At 40.6% G+C, this 23584-nt stretch overlaps 1 protein-coding gene across 17 annotated transcripts in view; it reads left to right on the top strand.

Annotated features, from left to right (window-relative positions):
• abca12 (ATP-binding cassette, sub-family A (ABC1), member 12) overlaps window positions 1–23584 on the top strand; it is a 99861-nt gene that overhangs the window by 57125 nt on the left and 19152 nt on the right. For all 17 annotated transcript variants that reach the window (XM_049593775.1, XM_049593777.1, XM_049593768.1 and 14 more), the window contains 22 exons: window positions 1872–2036; window positions 2720–2915; window positions 3678–3817; window positions 4242–4361; window positions 4516–4606; window positions 5022–5201; window positions 5598–5925; window positions 6821–6935; window positions 8263–8592; window positions 9370–9439; window positions 9542–9676; window positions 11486–11647; window positions 11871–12054; window positions 12713–12931; window positions 13850–14046; window positions 17370–17527; window positions 18862–19095; window positions 19300–19447; window positions 19849–20095; window positions 21565–21654; window positions 22762–22849; window positions 23008–23135. In XM_049593775.1, coding sequence (XP_049449732.1) covers window positions 1872–2036; window positions 2720–2915; window positions 3678–3817; window positions 4242–4361; window positions 4516–4606; window positions 5022–5201; window positions 5598–5925; window positions 6821–6935; window positions 8263–8592; window positions 9370–9439; window positions 9542–9676; window positions 11486–11647; window positions 11871–12054; window positions 12713–12931; window positions 13850–14046; window positions 17370–17527; window positions 18862–19095; window positions 19300–19447; window positions 19849–20095; window positions 21565–21654; window positions 22762–22849; window positions 23008–23135 — 3725 coding nt within the window. The remainder of the gene's footprint in view (window positions 1–1871; window positions 2037–2719; window positions 2916–3677; window positions 3818–4241; window positions 4362–4515; window positions 4607–5021; window positions 5202–5597; window positions 5926–6820; window positions 6936–8262; window positions 8593–9369; window positions 9440–9541; window positions 9677–11485; window positions 11648–11870; window positions 12055–12712; window positions 12932–13849; window positions 14047–17369; window positions 17528–18861; window positions 19096–19299; window positions 19448–19848; window positions 20096–21564; window positions 21655–22761; window positions 22850–23007; window positions 23136–23584) is intronic.

Raw genomic sequence — 23584 nt, 5'->3', positions numbered from 1 at the left:
ATTGGCTGAGTTCAGCTTGTCATCCCTTTCATCTCAGACTCTCTCTCAAAGCCAGAAACCAGGGAAGTAAGTCTCACACAAAGTCTGGAGCTGCTCCATAGACAGTGAATAGGAGCCTGATTTTGTCAACCCACAGAACCTTTGTTTTCTTTTTTATACCCAAATGAGCTTTACTCTATTGTAGTGTTCTCAGTTCTGAAGAAAATGTGCCCATATACTCATTATTCTCTGGGTTCTCTCAGTCTCATCTAGAACTACATCAATGGCGCAGCTCCAGACTTTATACCATATGACATCATAAATTTAAGCTTTAGCTCTCTAGTTTCTGCATTTGGGAGAAAGTTGTTGATATTAACTAAGATTTTTTGGACTGTCTTAGACCACTGGAATAAAATTTATACATTTGAAAATGGGTGTAGTTTGCCTTTAAGTAGCTGCGTTTGTTTCATACATTTATACATAACTTTTCAAGTTGCGAACTTGTGTTGGAAGGACTTAAAACAATTTTTTAAACCTTTACTACTGATTGGTTGATTCCCAGCTCTATTTAAGACTGCTCTAGTCTGTATTTTTATCGTAAAAATAAATAAAGCACTCCCATTAGAATTTTTAATGTTGCCACCAATATTAATATATGTAGCAGTAATAAAAATTCAGGTGGGAGTGCTGTCCTGATCTTTATATTATAATGACTTACATTAAGGATCCAGTCTTAAAAGTGTCTTAATTTTATGATAACAATAGATCAAATGACTGAGTTCTGTGAAGTTTTTTAGCATGTTTGAGCTAATTGTTTTGGTTTTACCACCTGCTACTTTACTGTCTTATTTCATTACACGCTCTCGTAAGTGTGGTTTATAGAAGTAGCTGGCAGTTTTCAGGGAAAAAGCTATCAAAAACCGACTGTGGTGTATGTAATATAGCATTTAGGTACTCAAGAGGCTGATATTTTCCTGATGAGTAGGTGAGGGCAATACCAGAACAAAAAGGTTATTAGATTTACATTTTCTGGTTTAAGACACAGGCTCTAAATAAATAATAATGTTGTCCTGTGCCCGCTGGATGTGTAACAAAGTCAGTGTTTGCCAACAGGTTTGCCTTATTAGCTTTAAGGTGATAATATGCCAGTGTTGTTTAGAGCTTGTTTCTGCTGACCTCATGTGGGCAAAAGTAAGTTGATGGTTAATTTTACAAGTAAGTAGCAGACACAGGAAGGGATAAACTGCAGCCCATACAAGCTATATTGATCACTGGCTTGTTTGTCCGTTGCAGATTATCATTTGACATAACACAGTTTCATAGAGCATTTTACTTGTTTACTACCTGGTATTGGTTAATATAAGACAGTGTATAGTTTCAGGACATGGATAGCTGAGACTGATGTCTGCAGATCTCACAGTCAGTGTTGGAAAGACATCTTTAGGGGCTTTGCTGAATTTTATGGAAGCAATGTTGCCTGTACATGTAGCTCTACTCCAAATGTGTGCACAGTTGAAATAATAAAACTATTTGTCCAACAAAGATTGGCTGTGGTTAGTAATAGCCTCGAAAGTAATTGACCAGAAGACATTTGTGGCTGCCCAATGTGTAAGCTAATATTCTTGCTTTTATTTATCTTGCTGCCTTGACTGAGACAACCAAATTATTTCAGTCTAGACTGAAAAACAATAAAATGATGACAAGGACAGAGGGGTGAAATATACCAAATGCTGCAGTATGCTAAAAAGTAAAATGTGAAATATGATCATTGGAAATAAAAAGTCAAATGCACATGTTGGATTTAAAGACTGGAGAAGAAAGAAAAAGGAGAAGTCATTGTTATAAAGTTAAAACTATAGAAACACGTTTGAATGTTGTTTTCTGTCTTTCAGATGGTGCTGTCTGAGGAAATACAGAGCCTCATGGGAGTGATGATCAAGATGGCTGAGGTTATAATTGACATGATGGACATGATTCTTCCTGCTGTTGGTCAGCTTCGAAACTACATGGTCTCCATCCAGGACCTCAACCTGCCTGCTGAACACGAATTCGACCGGGTATGTTGTCCTTACTACTGTGCTGCGCCTTACCCATTTTTTTTCATGTGTGTGTTTGTGTTTGTGTTATCAGTAAACCAAAAATATGTAGAATAATAAGAACGCAAATGTGTGAGTGCTCAAAAATATTCCTGTGAATGTACTGAACACAATTTGTGAAAAAAAAGGGGAAGGAAAAAAGGTGCAAAAAGTAAAGAGTAGATACCATCGTGATAAGACATTATCGCTAAAGACAGACACCAAACATCCTCCCATTTAAACTACTGTAACAGACACTGTCAGTAAAAGCAAACACGGTCCCTAAAGACAGTGTGAAATAAAGTACAAAGATAAAAAGTCCCGACTGACGTTTGCAAATTGTCATTTTGAAATACATGAAAATCAGAAAGTGGTAAACGTTTCACTGAATTTAGAAAAAGAGGTTCTACAATGGGATTCTCAGTGAAGTGCTAACCCAAAATCCAGTGAACATATTCCAAAATATAGAAAAGATAGTACATCTTATGTCTACCTCATGTCACACTAAATAAACAGTTGTGCACTTTGGCAAAGAGAGTTAGCAGTGCTCTGATGAAGGCTTTGTGCATCAAATAAACACGCCAAATGTGAGTATCTTGTCCTCCTTGACTTTCAGACTTGGTATGTTTCACCTACTAAAAATTTCAATCTGTGTTTTTCCCCAGATGGTGAAAGGACACCATGACACCATCTCGACTAGAGCTACATTTGTCACCCTATCTCGAGCGTTGTGCAGCAAAGGTATTGTGGCTCTGCTTGGAATCTCCAAACTCCCCACCATGCCGGATTCAAACTCTTCCTTCCTTGACCAGCGCCAGAGGGAGGAGATGATCGAGAGATTCAAGATTCCAAAAACTGCCTGTAAGTTCAGAGGAGGACAGATTTGGGGCTTTTACTAAATGGATTTTGTTGTCAGTGCTGTCACTGATCTTGACTGTGTATTTGATCTTGGTAGTCAGTGTTTTTCATGAGATTCCTTTTCTATAAAAAGCATTCATGATAAGTATTGCCACATATTCATAATCAAAAAGAGATATCTACTGTATGAATGTTAACTTGCTTTACGAGGTTGTGGTCCTTTTTGTGTTCATAGCCTAAATCACAAAGTTGGAAGTAACAGTGTAACATAACCTACCCCTCTGATTGTTTGCCCTAAATTGAGTTTAGATATGTGTGGACACTTCCAGTAGAGTTTACTTTGCTCACTTCATAATTCATAAAGCAATGAGGATTAAAGGATAATGCTGATGGTGATATTCTATTCTTCTTATAATCAGCAAATCCCATTAAAAAACCCAGACTAAAAAATCAACTGATCCTACCATCCTGTGTTGCTGGAACTATGTATTTGTGACCATTCTTAATGATTATACAGTAGTCTTAGGGATGGATGGGGTCTGGGATGAGTTCTACAGGGAGGTTAGAAAGCTTTAAGGCGGATATATGCATTGATAGTTTTTAAATGGGATTTGGTGACAATGAGAAAAATATCAAATAACACCAGCTGTCTAAATATTTTAACACGATGACTAAATATCAAACTTGTTTGCTGGACAACTGAAACATATCACCCTTGTGATTACAGAACATCTAACAGCTCTTCTCTCTTCTGTCCTTGTGTAGCTCCGTTTTGTATGAACATGTACCTTGACATGGTCAATACCACGGGAGGAGCCATCGCCTGGGCCTTCCTCAAACCAATGCTAATGGGACAAATTCTGTACACCCCTGACACACCCATCACCAGGGCCATAATGGAGAAGGTATACAGTGCATACTCAAACATGTCACAGCCAGCTTGTCTCGGATTTAGCACCCTTATCACCTTTATAAACTTAATGTTCTAAAGCCTAAGAAATCCCTCCTCTGACTGTGACTCCTGTGACGTTTTTGTCACTTCTATTTCTACCTCTTTTAGGTGATAGCTACCTGTGTAGTCTTTATGCCCCCCTGGCTGGCATGTAGTAAACAAGAAACACAGTGTTGCAGGGGGTTTCCACATATTTATATGCACCAACGCTTTCTATTGTAGTTCTATTTTGAGCAAGTTTGTCTTTGTTTTTTAGCATACTGCTGCCTGCACAGACTGCAACACACACACTCGCGCACACACACACAGCTGGTGATGAAATCTTGCTGATACCCAGCCATTTCACAAGTTCTCGTCCTTGTCCTCTCCTTGCCCAGGCCAATGCCACCTTGCAGGTGTTTGCAAATCTGAGGAAGTACTCCAAGGAGTGGATCGACTCCTCCAACTACATCATGAACTCGGCCGAAATACTCCGCCACACACTGCCAATGCTGCAGGTATGAAAAATCCCTGTGTATCTAATTATCCTAGCTGGCTCACTGTCGTCTAAAATTCTGAAGATAAACTTTGCAGTGGTCTGCGACGAGTTTCAGCAGCCGAATCTTGATGTTGTGCTTCGTCTCTCCCACTCTCCTCCTCCCCTCCTGTCAGAATTCCCTCGGCAATTCCTTTGTTCAGAATTTCATTGAGATGCAGACAGACATCAATGTCGGCAGAATGAAGGAGACGCTCAGCAACTTCTGTGAGTGAGCATTTGAAGGTCTTACTTTTGTAAGCTGCAGATACCAGGCTTCCCTTTTTTATTCCTCTCTCACTTATTGCCTGTAAAATATCCATGCTATCAGAAAATAGGACTGCTCCTTAGGTTTACAGGAAGCGTTACACTCATTTTTACATGAATTTCTTGGGGCGTCTTTCCTTGATGTGATTATGCATGTCAGTCATGTTTTTTTCCCACAAGATCTGACTTTGACACACAGGTGTTTAATTAGATTACCTTGTTTTGTCAGAGCATATTTCTATCTTAGGTAACATACAGCATAACGGGCATGTCATTAAAACAGACACAACAAATGCCATTATTGTAATTTAGATTTAGAGCTGTCAAATATGAAGTTGTAAATTCTAAATGTGTCCCCCCCCCCACCCCCCAAAAGCTAACATGACCATCATGCTGGAGAAAAACAAACACATAATGGATCAGATCACAACCTTGTCCACCCTGATGGTGAACCTCTCCTCCTGCATCAAGTTTGACCGTTACCGTGGCTACGACACTGCCGACCAGATGAACGCTGAAGCTCAGGATCTTGCCAAAAACCGTGATCTCTATGCAAGTGAGTAAATATTGGGTATAAGGGACAAGCTTTATGTGAAACAGGGAGACTCATTCTCTCCTCAAGGTTCATTTGGGCAGTGCAGTATGCATCCTCAGCCTGCAATGATTTCTGACATTAGATAACAACAGGGCTTCATAAGTCTAGCCTGTGACAGAGGCTGGCAGCTTCAAAGGTACATTAAGCATCCACCTCATCAAACATATACTCATTTACATTATTGTAATCTCTGGTGCTTCCTTAAAGGGGTCCTCTCTGTTGATAATGAGCTGAGGTGAGGATGCTTACAGGAGATCTGACTCTGCAGCAGTTCATCTAGGGCAAGCTAGTCTAGTCTTTGAAGTTTGTCCTCACGTATAAAGTGTATGTACTAAGATGATGCAATCTGTCTCCAAGGTGTCATCTTCAAGCTTCCCAAAGACGAGGGCACATCCAGGAAGCGTCACGCCAGGTCTTCCTCCTCCACATCTTCCCTCCCTCCCAAAGTCAGCTACACCATCCGCATGCACATGGACAACGTCATGCGTACTGACAGAGTCCGGAGCCCCTATTATGTCAAGGAGAACCACATCTGGTCCAAGCAGACGCTACGCTACAACCGGGGCTTTGTCTACCTGCAGGAGAACATTGACCGGGCAATCATTGAGACCCAGACTGGACAGAAAGTCACAGATCCAGCCGTCCAGCTGCAGCCCTTCCCCTATCCCTGCTACTACCGAGATGAGTGAGTCCATTGAACGCATGGGTTCACATTCACAAGCATGCATGCAAACAGGCACACATACATACAGTGCGAACAGTAGGGAGGCCTGCATAGAAACTCGAAAGGATCCATAGTGTCCCTGAGGGGAAATACAGGCATTGAAGTGGAATAATGCATGCGCTCTCATTATTCATTTGCCACTTGGGATTGACAGTAAGTAGTCATTCACAGGAACCTCCACATTATAATGGGCACCGCACCATGTGCATGAATATTCACTATTGTTGTGCATTCGTTTTTGAAGACCATACACGCATACACTCAAACACCCTTTAGACTTTTCAGGAACACCACTCATCTCTGAAGTATCCAATTCAATACACGTGCATTAACTTGTGCATCGATACACTACATTGTTTCCAATAAATCATGCTTGACTGTAATGCCTATATTTGTGCTTGCCCTCAACTGCTGATATCTCTCATCTAAGCAGGACCATCAGGTCCCTGGCTGGCTGCCTTCTGGCCAACTATAAGATATGATGAGCTTCGCCTCTCCATCATTCTGATTTATTACTCAGCAACTCAATTTCTGATACAAGCTTTGAAATATAGCTGCATAGTATCAAAAACAGCAAGCACTAAATTCCTATGTAGCATGCTGCAGATATGATTAGGTCAAAAAAAAAAAAAAAAAAAAGAGAGGCATTTATTTTGCGTAAATAATAAGAGGATCAGAGCACAGCTGTCAACAATCCCCAAACCCTCCCCTGATATCGCTCCTGCACTCTGCATCTCTGTCTCTCTGTCAAGCCAGTTACTGAATGATAGGCCTTTTCATGTGCTGTTGTTGACAGTGATTGGACGTTAGGTTTTCTGGAAATTTGACTGACAGTTGGCATCTCTGTATTCCCCAGGTACCTGGAGGCCATCTCTTTTGTCTTCCCACTCATGCTCATGATAGCCTGGGTGTTGTTTGTGGCTGATTTTGTGAAGAAGCTGGTGCATGAGAGAGAGCTGAGGCTGCATGAGGTAGGGTTTGTTTTTTTCACTTGAAAAATGATAAGACCTGTCACTGTATTTGCACTGAACATTAATTCTTTCCTTTTTGAAATGCCCTGTAATGATCCTGTCCATTTTGTTTTGTTTTTGATTCCAAAAAGTAATTAGATATGCTCACATTGATTGACAAATAGGTCTGTAATGGCACACAAAATTCACAGATGTACCTTGGTTTTGGGGTCATTGTTTGGTGTGTTGTCAGTACAGCAGGGGGAAAAAGTAGAAGCAAAAACAGAAAGTATATATATTTTTTCATTTACTTTGAAGAATATAAACATCCATGTGACTCATTAGCCATAACTCTTAATGTAACAGTTGAGGCACTTAAATACTGTGAAAGGACGGCAGAGGAGATACCTGCACACCAATACAATGGGCTGGACAGCCACAGGAAAGGTTCACAGGCTGAGATCAATGCAAAACAATGTTTTTATTTAGAACATCTGTGCACAAAAAGAAGAGTGCTTAAAGTGCAAAAAATAATAAAAAGTTTTTTATTTACTTTTATTTACTTTATTTAATATTCTCCAGGACTTAATTTAAAGTAGCCTATATACAAGTTTGGTCACATATCTGCAGTGTTAAACACTCCATAGCATTCGTTATTACTTTGGCAAGGTCCAAATCTGCAGTGGGAGGCCGCCTGAGTGCTTTGGGGAGAGGGACTCACAGTCCAGTCTGTTTTTGTATTGTTTGACTAATTAACTTGTACCTGTGGGATGCTGTCCTGAAGGTAATGTATGAAGTGTTTCCACAGATATAACCAACTTCAGTTGAACAGTCTCGGTGTATATTTAGAGACAAATCATTGTCGATTGAGCTTGACTAACTGGGGTTATGGGGCCGACCAGCACGCTACAGCTGATAGACAGCAACTAGGGCGCTTTCAAGACTTTCTGGGGAAAGTTGTGCTCCAGAATTTCTGTTCTTTATGTGTGAACACTACTAGAGATAAATAGACTGTTTCAGCTGTTTGGGACACAGGCCCTACTGAACAAATTTCAAATACCAAACTGAATGTCCTGTGCCAAAAGATTCGGGACAAGTACACATACCGTTACAGCCCTATAGACAAATACGAAATGTTTCTGATGAACAGTTCACACTGTGATAAGTAGAGCCTTCCTCTCTCAGTTTTGAATACAACAACAAATGTGAACTTTTCCTCCCCTCGTACCTCCAGATTTATTCTCTGCTGTAAAGATGTATAAGCACCACTGGCAAGCAAACACCAAACCTGTATTGTTTACTGACATCTCTGTCGTCCCATCACTTGCTTTTCATGCTTTTCCCACAGTACATGAAAATGATGGGAGTCAACCCGCTCAGCCACTTCTTCGCCTGGTTCCTGGAGTGCGCCTCCTACTTGTTGATGACTATCTTCATCCTCACACTGGTGCTGAAGTATGGCAACATTCTGCCCAACAGTGACGGCTTCCTCCTTTTCTTGTACCTGTGCGACTACGGTTTGAGCATCCTGTCCTTCAGTTACCTGGTCAGCTCCTTCTTTGACAAGACCTACATCGCTGCCCTGAGTGGCAGCCTCCTCTACATCCTCTGCTTCTTCCCCTTCATTGTGGTCATCGCCATGGAGACAAATTTGACCTTCTCCGAGAAGAGCGCCCTGGTGAGGAACCTCTGAACCCCCTCTGCCATGACTCATGTATATTAAACTAGTACCAGTACCATGATATGGGTTATAACTTAAAACAGCAAATATTGTTATTTGCTCTGGAAGATAGAGAGAATTGAATGAAGAGATAAGGAAGGTGGAGGAAGATACAATGCCATTTCATTTTATTCCAAAATGTTATTTACTCAATCCATCATAGAAAACAATTTTACTGCCATTATGATTCAAAATATATTAGTGCAGCCTCAAAAAAGGCAGTTACTTTATGAAATAGTCTGAGTAAACATCGGCTTTTGCCTCCAGTTGTTTTTCATTGTGAGGTTTTATTTTATTTTTCATTCTGACGTACAAGTAGAAATGCAGTGGAGGGTAAACTGACAGTTTACAAATGTTTCTGTATGCAAAGCACAGTTTTCTTCCCTTTTTATGCTTGCATAAATTGTGCACATTTTCTGTACTATATACCTCAGTTATTTATTTTTTTTATTTTAGTGCTTGCTGTCTGATACGATTATTAATTGGAGGTCAAACGTAACATCGCTGCATACATCTAAAACATTTCTTTTTGCCTTGAACAAAACTCTGCACATCACGTTGAGAAAGGCTTTTGAAGTTTATCGCTACATAGGACACAAAGTTGTCAAGAGCACAGAAGAGAGGAATTACTGTACAGAGAGACATTGCCTAAAAGCAGGAGATATATTTTTTGATGTTCTTTTTTTGCTGCTTTGTTCTTGTATCCTGTCTAATTTGTCTCTCATGTTGCTGCAGAGTTTGTTTTCCCCGACCTGTTTTAGTTATGCTAGTCAATACGTCTCCCGGTACGAGTCCCAAGGAGAAGGTACGCGCATGCAGACATCTGACTTGCATCAAACAAGATCTTTTTGACACAAGCTGCTTTAGTCAGTGGGAAGCAAATTAAATCCTCTGTTGGCTTCTTCAGGCATTCACTGGAGCAACTCATACACCTCGCCCATGTCTGGAGACACAGCTTCGTTTGGTTGGCTCTGCTGGCTGATGCTCATCGACTCCATCCTCTACTTCATCATCGGGGCTTACATCCGCATGGTATTCCCAGGTAAAGTGTGAAATCAGATTGGTCGTGGTGGACATTCATCCACTTAATTCTAATGGAAGGTTTATCGAAGACGTTTTTATTCTTATTTGTTGTACAAGTAAATGTATGAAAAGCACCATAGCTCTCATCAGGTCAGCCATTAGGGATTATGGAGAGGGGGACAAAATTTTACAAATTCACATCCACACCCACTCCAGCACCACCACCACAACCCACCCACCCTCAGCTCTAATACCTACACGGGCAATTTCAAATAAGCTCTTGGCCATTAGCCTGGCAGTGACAGAGATGGAGTCTCTAACAACCATTTACAAATCCAGTGTTATAGACCCATCCAGGCCATGCTCTGTTTTGCATACATATACTCACTATGATTACAAAGCACAAAAGGTCAAGTCAGTTATTTCAAAACAGAGATTTTTTCTTCTTTCCACTAAGACTGTGACAGTTATTTTCCCCTTTTACATTCAGACAAAACAAGGAAAGACAAAAAGGCCTCCCAATGAAAGATTAGAGAAAATTAAAATCCAACATTGATTAAAGGAATTACTGCAAGGCATTAAATCATTAAATCAAATCATGAGTGAACAAATAAATTGACTCTTCATTTGTCACCATATCCAAATCCAGCGTTTATAATGTGTTAATTTATGCTACTCCAAGACTGCTTAGGGACCCTATTAGTGTAGTAGTTGGTCTGTATTAATTTTAGGACATCAGACACACTTTGCTAGGCTTAGCTTTACTTTGCTGAATTTTACTTTTGCTAGTCTAACAATGTACTCAGTTTTCTTTGTCAGATCAGCTGTTCTTAAAGCTTAAAGGCAGCATTAGCATTAACATAACAATATTAGCATAAGCATACTAACATTAGCATTGCACTAGTATCAGTAGTAAATACACCATAATGCTAGCATTCTGTGCTAATGTTTTTAATTGAGGGATTACTCTTAAGAGATTACTCTTAGTAATACATTTTGTTTCACATTTATGATGAACTTGTTGTATACTCTTACTGATGATGATGTTAACAGATGAAGCAAAGCAAATCAATTCAATTTTTCCAATTCAATTTTATTCATAAAGCCCAATATCACAAATCACATATGCCTCAGAGGGCTTTACAGCATATGCCATCCCTCTGTCTTTGGGCCCTGACAGCAGGGAGAGGCTGAGAGCTCTGGAGATGAAGCCGAGTTAGTGATATGCAGTAACAGGACATGAATGTTCGCAAATGAAGAAAGAGACAGAAGGAGAGAAGGGGTGTTACAGGAAGTCCCCCTGCAGACAAGGCCTATATCAGCCTGATTAGGGGCTGGTCCAAGGAAAGCCTGAGCCAGCCCTGACTGTAAGCTTCATCAAAATGGAAGGTCTTAAGTCTACCCTTAAACGTGGGGACAGTGTCTGCCTCCCGGATGTGATGGCACTTTCTATTAGACAAAACACATCGAGCCAGAAACTTGTCTTTCTGTAAGTTTAATTCAGCATCTGCAGATGGGTTCACAACAGTCAAGAATGAGCTGAGTGCAAAGAGTGAGCCCTGAACACAGGAGATGTCAGATACTTATACTCACTGATAAATGCTGAGGTCAGGGAGGGGGGTGAGTTGGTGACAAAGCAGTTTCTATTACATGGACCAAAACTGGGAGATGGTTCCACAGAAGAGGAGCCTGTTAGCTGAAGGCTCTGGCTCCCCTTCTGCTTTTGGAGATAAAGCACAAAGCGCAGTAGTTTATTAATTGCTGGTAAATGTATTTCTAAATAGTGTGTCTCGTAATAATGAGAAGTCTTTTTTATTTTGCCCTTCAGGAAAGTATGGCATCCCTGCCCCTTGGTACTTCCCCTTCAAAGCCTCCTTCTGGGCTGACCTGTGCTGCTGCGTTAAGTCAAAGAGTAAAGTAGGCAGAGGACTCCTCTTCTCAAACATCATGCAGAAAAACCAGCCTGTCTTCTCTGACGACAAGGAAAAAGGTACAGGGGAAAAAAATACATTGTTCTATCTTGTGGCAAATAACAATAAGCAATGCTCCGGTGTGGTGTTGTGAAGTCAGAACATGATGTCTTTCCTTTTGTGTAATTTTTTTCCTAACCCCGACACCTCACTATATTTATTTTTTCCCCCTCACTCTTCATTTAACTCCTGTCTACTTTGAGTTTGATTTACAGGTTGCTTCTGTCTTTATGTTTCTCTCAGGCCAGAGCACTCTTTCCTCTCAGACCGGCGAGGATTTCTCAGAGCTCCCAGTGGGCGTTGCCCTCCACGGCCTCAGCAAGATATATGGTGACCGAGTAGCTATTGAAAACCTTAATGTAGCCTTCTACGAGGGCCACGTCACCTCTCTGCTTGGTCACAATGGAGCCGGCAAGACCACCACCATGTATGTGTGGTTTTTTTTTTTTTACTGTATCAGCATGTCCTTAAATGAACACAAAATGCATTTTGACCATTCATATACTGTATGAGGTGTCTTTTAAATTTGATTTGTGCATCCCTTTAATCAGCAGACCCTCTAAAAGGGTCTGCTGCTGACAGGGAAATTGTTTTGTCCAAATCTGGCACAGCAAATGCACCGTGGTAGAGATTAGCCTGACAGGTCTTCATCAACTGGAGCACTTACATTTACATTTTAAATGTGACTAATTCTGCTGATGCTCTTATACAGAGCAACGCACGATGGGTGCATCAGCAGAATACGATTCAGCAATGTTAAAAACAACCTAAACTAAGAGGGGATCTCAAGTCCTACAATATTCCAGGGACCAACAAATCATAATTTAACAGGAAAGTGCCAAAGAGAAAGTACGAAATAAAGCTAATGGGACAAAAACAAAGGGCATTTTCAACATTTATTGTCTTAGGTAGCAAATATGAGCAAAAATACTTGGAAAAACTGGCTGATTATATATTTGAATATTAACTTTTTCCTAATTATGAAACATGAAATAACAAAAAAAAATACTCGAAGATAATCATAAATAATTCTACATGAAAATACATCAGAATTAACTTATGCATAAATCATGCTTTGTGCTTAGGTCTCTCCTGACTGGCCTTTTCGCCCCATCGTCTGGCTCCATCGAGGTGTACGGCAGAGACATGCAGAGTAACATTGAAGACATTCGCAGAGAGCTGGGGGTGTGCATGCAATATGACGTCCTGTTTGACCATATGACCGCCAAGGAGCACCTGCTGCTGTATGGCCAGATCAAGGCACCACACTGGTCACACAAGGAACTGCGTGAACAAGTCCGCACGTAAGTGACCAATCATCCAGTAAAGGGAGCATGCTCCATATCATAATGCATTCAGTCATAATGCGCTGTGTCTTGAAGATGTTGTCAGGGGTTCTGCATGATGTAGCAGTGCTATTTGATATATTTTATAACCTGCTTTGTTAAAAGACATCATGAAAAGGTGTCTGTTGTTCGGCTCATGGCATTATCCACCAGTAGAAAGGAAAAATGGATAGGGGCTATAAGAGCTTAACAGTGAATAGTAGCCAATGCTCAACACCAGTGACTTGTTAAACTCAGGATAATTAAAAAAGACTGCATGTACTAATTAGATGCAGTTATAGTAAAACAGATTTTATGGCTATACTTGCTGTAATTTACAGGTATATATAGGCCTTGATGTAAGGAGGACAAAATAGTTGTTGTGCTTGAAATAAGTCTCCAGTTTAGCATCTAAAGAACTGTGAAATGTATCAAACACTTATACAGCCATTAAATGCTGCCTGAGAACACCGTTGCTCCCTGGGCTTGCTCGGACAAATTTAGAACAATATTTCTTCCCTGTTTCAAGTTCACATTTTCCAGAAGAATTCAATAATATTTTATTTTAATATCTTTTTGTTCCTTTGCGCCCTCTTGGATAAGCTTATGGGAGCAAGTATTGGAGAAATCATTTTTCATTCCGTGGCATCATTAAGATATGGGTTGAACCCCCAGTTGCATCATGACACTATTTCTGGAGGGTTTCTGCATGACAAGAGGAGCAGTAATAAGCCTGAACTTAAAGGCAAGAAACTGTACCTCTCCTGGTTCCTGTAGCTCAGAAACCCCCGCTGGGTAACTGATGGAAGTATAACTCAGAAACTGGTTTGTAATGTGCAGAAAAAGTATGTTAACATGAGCTCCATGCTAAATGCTTTTAATTGACTTCCCCACCAGGATCCTAGAGGAGACAGGCATGTATGTTCACAGACACAAGCGGGTGGGCACCCTGTCAGGCGGCATGAGGCGCAAGCTGTCAATCTCCATCGCCTTCATAGGGGGCTCCCACTTGGTGGTTTTGGATGAACCCACCACAGGAGTTGACCCCTGCTCAAGACGCCACATCTGGGACATTGTTATCCAGCACAAGAAAAGTAAGTCTCTCAGACACACACACACAATGAACATCAAAAAAACATTCCTGTTCATTTGATTTTACAAACTCTCCATTAAACTCCAATCTATAGCTACGACTGCTGCTATTATTACTATTTCTACTGCTGTCAACACTAATTATAGTTATGATGATAATAAGAGGAACAAAGAAATAGCAGAGGAAGAAGAAAAAAAGAACAGAACCAAACAAGCAGTGTATTCTCTCCATTTATGTCCCGTGGGGTCCCACACGGCACGATACTTGGCCCGATGTTGTTCAGTTGTGCAGCCTTGCTGCCATTAAAGACATATGTCAGGCATTGCCAAATGTGGTACCTGTGGACCCAGACTGAATGAGAGTAAATGATAACCTTCACAAAGCATGGTTTTGGGTGCAGCTAATTCATTTAATACAGCAATAGCTTTACTTAACTGAGCCAATCAAATTGATTACTTACCACATAGACAGATTTTTAGAGAGACCGAAAGCATGAGACAGATGTGAGAGAGATGACAGCATGAAGCAAATGACCTGCTACTTCATGGCTACAGACTGTGTCTGCGACAGTTTTCCCTGGTATAACCAAAATAGCATTACACACCATGATCATGTTTGGATCAACTTACAGCTGTGAGTCAGCTTTCTCTGCATTGAACATTACCTGTGAATACCTACACATGTACATGAAAACGTCACTAACTCCATGTAAGCCAAGATGTAAACTATTGGCAGGGCAGCCATAGGCCCATCTCTCTCTCTCGGAAAGAAGGAAGGGAAAATATAAAAAAAAAAAACAACAACAAAAAAATTCCAAACAAATAAATAAATGACAGGGGGCTGCTTAAAGCTCTGTTTTCCCTTTTTTCTAAAAGAGGCATTTTTAAAATTTCTTTTTATTTTATTCAAAGCATTTTGTCTTGTTTTCATTAAGTTGAATGTAGGCCATAAGTTCATTTTGTTAGGACTGATTTTATTTATGGGAAATAAAGCTATTTGTTTTCTATACTAGTTCAGTATGTCAATATGTGAAAATTGACAATATTATTTAAATTAGTGGTTTTCCAACAGTCCAAAAGTCGGTCGCAGGTCCATTTTGAATGGACCACAAGTGACTCTGAAACATGTCAGTTTTGTAAAAAACACACTTTATTTTTAAGTACAGTGAATTTCTGGCACGGAGCTTTTATTTTGAAATACTGTTTTCTGCTGGAGAGTGAGTGATTAATGGACAGCTACTTAACAGAGACAGCAAGCTAGCATGACGATATGGCTAAACGCCAGAATGACGCTAAATGTATTAAACTGTGTGGACCTTGAACGAATGACTAAGGAGAAATCTGGACCCCAGGGATGGACCGGTTGGGAACCACTGGTTGAAGTCACATGGAAATGTACATTGATTCTATTTGACAGACGTAGGGATAGACACACTTAATACATTATGAGGTTCTGACCTCTGATAGAAAGAAATTTTAGTAACTGGACCTTTTTGAATTTTAACTAAATACCTCCGGACGAGATGCCCTTTAACCACAAGCTTAAAATATTCAGCGAGAAATCTATAAGTTCAGATATATTCATACAAATCAGAAATATTGACAGTCAAAGCAGCGCCTCCCAAAAACATAGTCAAGCAACTTTTTCCACACCTAAATATCTTCTCACCTTGACTACTGCAGTTCATTATGTACTTACCTCAATCATGTGGCAATTACCCATCTACAGTTGTTGCATAATGCAGCAGCAAGGCTTCTGACAAACACTATGCACAGAGCATATCTCACCAGCGCTGACTGAATTACATTGATTCCCTATTTGTTTTAGAATTCAGTTTCCTGATTTTGTTGATTACTTTTTAAGCCCCCCATGGTTTGTCTCTGCTATATATTCATGATCTTGTAATTTCTTATTCTTCACCAAGACATCAAACCAAATTTTGTGAACAGTTTGAAAGTAGAGGCTTAAGAAAAAGGGGGTTCATACTTCTGTGGAACAGCATCAGGTCAAATCAGCTGAGTCTGTGTCTCTTTTTTAAAAGACTTTAAAAACACGCCCGTGTTGGCTGTGATTTTTATAACTTATTACCTGAATGGTTTTATGTAGTCCTTTTATGTTTTGTTTTGTTTTTGACTGTCCCCGAACTTCCCGTTGTATTTTATGATTTTATGTGCACCTGTGAAGGACCTTGTAACTCTGGTTTTTAAAGATGGTATAGAAATAAAGTTTATGTACTTACTATTTTAACAGCCCACCAGAATGCAACATTAGAAGCTATTCAGTGTGAGGTGGTTCCATGAAGAACCAATGTGGCATTCAACAGTCACACAATAAATGTGCAATGAATTACACTGCATCATGTTCATCCTGTCAAACCTGGACCACTATGAAGAAGACACATTTTTATTTAGTATTAGTCTAGTCCTAAAAATAGTAAAATTCACATCCTGCAGTGCACACACTCATATGGCACAGACAATCCAAACTCTAACTTTAGTGTTTGCCACTGAGGACGTCTCTCCCTCCTAAGAGGGAAAGGAGTATTAGAGCAGGAACCTGGAGCCGACCCTTGAGGGCTTTCCCCTCCTCAGACTTCTGACTTTAAATCTAGCATATAATTAATCTAAAAGAAAAAGTATTTTTTCGTAGGATGTCTCAGGGTAGCAGCAACAATAATTGTAGCTGTGGAAAAATATCCTGTGTAATTGGCCCTGCCTCTAATGTTAGACTTTGGCGCAAGGGGAATCTGGTTTTTTGTTGTTTTTTTTGTTTTTTTTAAAAAAACCTTTATGCATTGCTTGCTGTTTGGTCGCCTGTTTCTCTGATTATTTGTGACTTGAAAGTAGTAAATGAGACCATAATCTATTTCAAAAAATATTCACTGAGGTTACAAATCAAGTGAAAAGTCAAATTATTTTATCAAAGATTTAGAAACAATCGGATTCCTTTTTTCAACAAGTGTAGTTGCCCCCTGCTGGCCATTAGAAAGAATGCAGGTTTAAGGCAATTCAGAGTGTGTGTCAGCAGCTACACTTAAATGGCCAACATGTACTCTTTAGAATAGGAATATTAGGAAAATAATTTTGCCAAAAGACATCTAAATATTGCCTCTTTGTTGTTCTATCACCCCTCTCAAAACTGAAACTCCTACAGTTTTTCAGATAAATGTGATGGTAAACATCTCACTATGTGCATTTCACTGATTGACTCGCAGGATGTTCATGTAAAACATTCCTCAGTATTCAGTTAGTTATGGGTCAGGGAATGGTATCATAATGCATCCACAAATAATTCAAATTGTTTTACGTGTGTGTGTCCTGTCAGATCGCACTGTCATCATGTCCACCCACCACCTGGATGAGGCTGAAGTTCTGAGTGACCGCATTGCCTTCCTGGAGAGAGGAGGATTAAAATGCTGTGGATCCCCCTTCTACCTAAAGGACAAGCTGGGTCAGGGCTACAAACTCACTCTCACCAAGAAGGTATTCATCCTCACACTCATTTTGTCATTATGTTCAGGAAATTTTTAAACAAAAAAAATCAATGTTTTCCCACTAACATTTTAGCATAAGTGAATGTTAGGTGACTGTAGGCCAAAGGCTTTATCTTAGATGTGACAAAATAACATATCTCTTACGCATTTTACTCAGACTTTCTACAAGACCCATCTTGGACAATGCACAGCCAGCATAAATAGTAACTTTTCCCAATGGAGCCAGCCTGTTCATGTGTAAATAAATTCTAGGTTTTATTTCTGCCACATTGGACACTAGAGTTGCACAATACATATTGCAATAGTGTGATTTGTATCAGATATATTGGAGAAACTGCTAAATGGGCTAAATCCCACACAAATAATGCTCTGCTGACGGCTGCAAACTGGCTCCCTCTTTTCTTCAGCATACTATATCTTCAACTGCTTTCCTAAAGCAGCAATTGTAAGCTCTTTTTTTATGTCTTGTGGAAAATAGTGTGTAATATTAAAGTCCCATACTGTGTCCTATATGCCACTTGCATATTTTGGTCAAAGCTAAAGTTTCCTGTGGTCTGTATTTTGGCTGTTTCTTACATCTGTTTCGGGCTGTATCAAGCCCCTTTTCGATGATGTTGAAAGGGGAGAGCATACACGTCCCCAAAAAACAGAAAGAAGAAAATATATATTAAAGGTACACTATGCAGGAATTGTCACAACACTCAGCTTGGCCCCTCCTCCCTACACTACTTGCATGTACACTGGTTATTGTAGGAACGTTACATTTGTTGTTATGAAGAAGCTAAGCTACCCATATACTTATCCGATAGGACACAAGCCACCTCTGTGCGTTTTCATCCCCATCCTCTCCCTCAGTGCTCGGCAGCGAACGTGAAAGCGAAAGCCAACCCCTCAAACTTTATCAGCTTGCCGTTTTGTCTTGCTATATTAGCGTTCTTTCGACGTTGTCAGTGATTTTCATAGCTCCGTCTTGGATGTGTGCTGCGACTACCTGGTTGCTACCTTTTTTAAAGTCCTGACCTTATCGGTCAGCCGGTGAGTACACACTAATGAACACCCTGACTACAGCAAAAAGAAAATAAAATAAGACAATACAGGTAAAGGGTAGAGTCTCTGCAGATACAACGCCACACACTTGCTGTGGGTCACAAGTGATGATTTCGCGGCTAACTTTTGTATGAGTCAGTACACTGTATTTTTCAGAAAAATCTTCCATAGTATACCTTTAAGCCTCTGGCAGCTGATTTCTAGTTGTGCAAAGAAAATCTGTGCAATCTTGAGAATAAAGCATGTCATAATCTATTCCTACTTTTCCATCTGCAGGTGCAAAACCTAGACTCTGAACCGATGGACAATGCTGAGATGAAGGCCTTCATCCAAGCTCATGTACCGGAAGCACGTCTGAAAGAAGCCCAGGGCAGCGACCTGGTCTACTCCCTGCCTCCCTTCACCTCATCCAACGCCTCCTCATACCGCTCTCTCCTGACCGCGCTGGACTCCAACCTGGACGCCCTGCAGCTGGGGGGCTATGGCATATCTGATACCACCCTAGAAGAGGTGAGCTCAAACACACCCACACACAAAACACAGGTTTATAACACAGATAGTGAAGACAGGTTTAACTGCTGAATTGCATTTGAATATGCTGGTGCTCTTAAAGTTGATCATACTGACATGTAAGCATCATCACAAGGTGTTTATTTATACTGATAGGCTCTTTGACATGCACAGATGCTAATGTTTTTGTTTTTATCTGTGTAGGTGTTCCTCCAGTTGACTCACGGAAGCACAGTAGTCGGGGGCGAGGACGGCCCCCTGTCTATCTCAGAGACAATTTCAGACACGGATTCCATCGACAGCTTCCCCTCAGACTCCAGTGGAAGCATCTACAACTTTGGCGACAAGATCAGTGAGTAAAAAAAATGCATGTAGGAAAACTTTGCATGAAGTTATTATAATTCCTGCTGTAGCAATCCATTTATTAACTGCTATTTGTGCAGTGATATCAACAGTAGTGTTTGTGTGGTCACCGATATGCTGAAACATTTGCCTCTTTTTCTATTTTAGATTTTCATACTCAACCTAAAATATTTGAAGGATACTCACTCAGTTGATCTAGTTCAAAAACTCCTACATTCTGATGGATTGCTCTGCCATCTTTTGTGATACAATCTACCTGTTAACCTTTAGCTTGGTGTGCCTGAGAGAGAAAAAGCAGCCATCATCAAGGCTGTAAGACAGTAAAAAGGTAAACGCCTTGGTACAAAAATGATTAAATCCTGTCTCCATTTCTTCTCCCTTGTGTTCCAGAGCTTACCGGTTCATCCGTGGTGCGCGGCATGGCCTTGGCCTGGCAGCAGATGGCAGCCATGCTGATCAAGAGGTTCCACCACAGCCGCAGAGACTGGAAGGGCCTGATCTCCCAGATCCTGCTCCCTGTTCTGTTCATAGTGTTTGCTATGGGCCTGAGCTCCATCAAGAAAGACCTGCGGCACTATCCAGAGCTGGAGCTCAGCCCTGCGCTTTACAACTTTGAACCAAGCTACTCTTTCTTCAGGTCAGTTCCCATGGCAAAGGGAATACAAGGGAGCAGTGGGAGGGTAGGACACAGAAGTAAACAAGGCTAATCAGGGTGATTTTACACCAAGCATGTTTGGAGCAGTTCAATCGAACTCTGAAGCTTTGCTCTTTTATTTCAGTTAATTTTCCAATGTCAGACCAATGCCACTGAGACTCGGGTGGCAACAAATAATCACGCTGAGACACCTGAAAAAGTGGTTCTTGTCCAAGCAAATTCTGTAGTAATTTCTCTAAACAGTTCCAAGCTTTTTTTAATGCATAAACGTCATGAATTATAGCAAAAGCTACAAACAAATTACCATGATACAGCTGCGTGTACCTCAAGTGATATCTCTGTTTTACTATAGCTGACTTGGTTCATGGCGAAACTCGGAGGATGCTGTATTGTGGTGCTTTGCTCCGGCGTTTACAGAAATTATACTGCTTGGCATGAAGGACGCACTGTAGTAAAAGATCAAATTTTGGAACCACAGAGCCGCTAACTGCAACACCCCTGCAACTTAGATGAAGGGTTGATGCATCTCGTTGATTGGTCCATTGGGTTCCTTCATCATTTAGAGGGGACGACATGTCTCACTTGTTATAAAACAAATTTGAAGCTGCAGTTTGTTGAAGGGCAGACGGACCTTAAGGAGGGGGAGCGAGAGTGAAAGCGAGGGGAAGAGATGATTGTGATGAAGACGGATGAGATGTGAGATCAAAGTGAGAGAGATTAAGAGTGTCAGGAGGTTGCGAGATGTCTTCATTCTTGAGAAGTGCTGTTGTTTGATCAAGGGGATATGTAGCAAGAAAGACAATGCTGAGGTGTCAATCCATATCAAAGACCCTATGGATGCTCTTCTCAGTCCTCCTCAACTTGATATACAAAAGAGATTGAAAAATTATATTTATTAATTCATCACTGATAGGTTTGGGGGGGGGGCCTAGGGAGGTTATAGGTAGTAGTCTGGCGTTTTATGAACTTTCTCAAAGCACTGTGTTTTTAGAATTGCCTGTATGCAGTGATCTGAATCTTTATTTATGAGTGTACCTCTGCATGTGTTAAAATGCAGACGGAGGATGAAAGAAATCCACTTAAATGTAAAGTGGCAAATTAAATGTCCTCACTCTTCTTTTATCTGTTCGGCTCCCCACAGCAAGGGTATTAGAATCACTGATTGTGCCCCCATGGTCACTTTATTGACAATGTTGTGAGTCAGTAAATTGCTCCTACACAAGCTTCGCCACTAAGAAAATCTTGATAAATGCCAAGCTTGCAACACAAGCCACCAAATTGATTTGAATAAATCAAGAATAACTAAAACCTTTCTGCCATGTAAGAGCCTTATTAAACAACCTTTTGTTTAACGTACTTCATGTTATTATTGTTGTGATTATGTTTTAATTGACTGATATTTCTGTGTAACATTTGAGTTGAGACTGACTGTTTGATTTCTGGTTCCACAGTAACAAAAATCCCAACTCCGCCCATCTTGTGGACACTATGATGTCATTCCCCGGGATCGATAACGCCTGCCTCGCCAAGCCCAGTAACCCGTACGTAATCACACCTCAAATGCCAGCTGTTTTTTTTTCTTCCTGAAAATGACAATTTTGTCAGTAATACCCCGGGTGCCCGTGCACAGCTTCCCTATGTGTTCTCCCCTAATCCACACGCACAGTGTTTTCATATTTCACTCATTCTCATTCTTTTCATGCCTCCTCCTTCACCTTGTTTCTTTTTACAAGTCTGCCTCCCTCCAATTCCTGCCGCTCTCTCCCTTTGGTCTCTCTCATGTCCCTCTCTCTATTTTTCTGACGCTCAGCTCAACGTATGTGGCTGAAAGCCTGCAGCAGGACTCTGCGATTCGAGAGCGTCATTTGTATTCCATAAACACCCTGTGTTTATAGGGAAGATTTTCCCCTTACAGGCACTCAAATCAATGTTGGCACTCATGAACCAGACCTCTGAGGCATTTTAAAATGCTCTGCCAAAAAAAAAAAAAAAAGAAGACGAAATAGAGAGAGAGAGAATGAAAGATCCTGTGGTGCAAAGGAGACTGCATGTTTTGCTCATGATGTCTTATAATCACAGCATGACAGTGACTGGAGGAGTGCTAAGTGCTGCATTTGAATTTATATAAATAAATAGATGAATAATAGAATTAAACACTGTATGGTCTCTTGACTATAGTCATTGTTGTTGGCCAATGTATATCTAAAGTAACAGGTGTGCATGTGAGTGTGCAAAGATATGTCTATTGCTACAATCTCTTTTTGATTTGTACAAAGTGTCCTTCAAAGCACTTGGCAGAAAACAAAATGTGGGGGAGTTGAACATCAACCCACACAATCAAATGTCCCACAATATGATAAAACAGCACATATTAAACAGCTTTCAAAACAGTTTTCAACTGACAGAGAAATTATATGGATCCTGATCTCACAGAAATCACGCAAGCTCATAGCTGCTCTGTGAATGCTTACAGATTTTGCCACAATGTGCACACAGGTTTTAAACATTGATGTGGCCCATCATATCGACTCAGTTTCAGGATGTGTTCTGGGGTGTGTCTAAGGATCGCCTCGTGGCATTATCATGCACTGCAGACTCTCGTCATTTCACCGAGCCGCCGTTTCACTTTGTGAATGTTTTCTTTTAAGGGTCTGCACAAGAAGCACAAACAACTGGAGTTCCAGAGGGAACAGCTCGAAACCATTTAACGTCTGTAAATGCACCCATCAGGAACAGGTGAGACTGGGTCACTGAGAACAGTGAGTGTGTCTTTCTGTGAGAGTGGGTCTTTGTGTACTCATGCATTTGTGTTTCTGCACATCAATGTGTCTTCCTGTGTGTGACTGTTTGAAAAAGGGTGTGTGTAATGTGTTTGTCTCTTCCCTACACTCCAGATTTGTGATGCGAACAACTTCCAGCCCCCCCATAAGAAGATCTCTTCGTCTCAGATTATGTACAACCTGAGTGGCATCGACGTGGAGAAGTACCTTGTGGCCACAACTAATGACTTCATCAGGAACAGGTGAATGCAATCAGTGTTTACAGTTTGGTTCATGTAGCCATGCTGAGACTTCAACCCAGGCGTCATTGTAGTTTTTTGAGCACTAATCAGCAGTGATGGCTATATGAGGCGATGCTCCAAGAGAATCCAAGTAGTTATATAACATATTATTTCCCATTTTAGAAATACATTTCATAATATTACATCATTTGATGAGTTAACATAGTTTTAGTTAGTTTGCAAATAATGTATGGGGCTCATTTCTTCCAGCTTTATTAATTCAGAGTAGACGATTGACCCAAAGGCAAAATGTAGTGATTCTCCAAGTGTGACTTTTTTTTTCTTTTAGTCATTTAAATAAGTGGCTGTTGAATGAAGCAGTTGCAGCCATGAAGCTAAGCTTACCGCGTTGCTCTTTTTTAATGTGAATGAGCCTCCAGTATCGTGTCAATCATGCCAGTTGTGCTTTT

Source organism: Epinephelus fuscoguttatus, linkage group LG13 (assembly GCF_011397635.1).
Source record: "Epinephelus fuscoguttatus linkage group LG13, E.fuscoguttatus.final_Chr_v1".
Classification (NCBI taxonomy): Eukaryota; Metazoa; Chordata; class Actinopteri; order Perciformes; family Serranidae; genus Epinephelus; species Epinephelus fuscoguttatus.
Note: the sequence above shows the minus strand (reverse complement) of the source record. Positions and strands in the feature narration are given on the sequence as shown.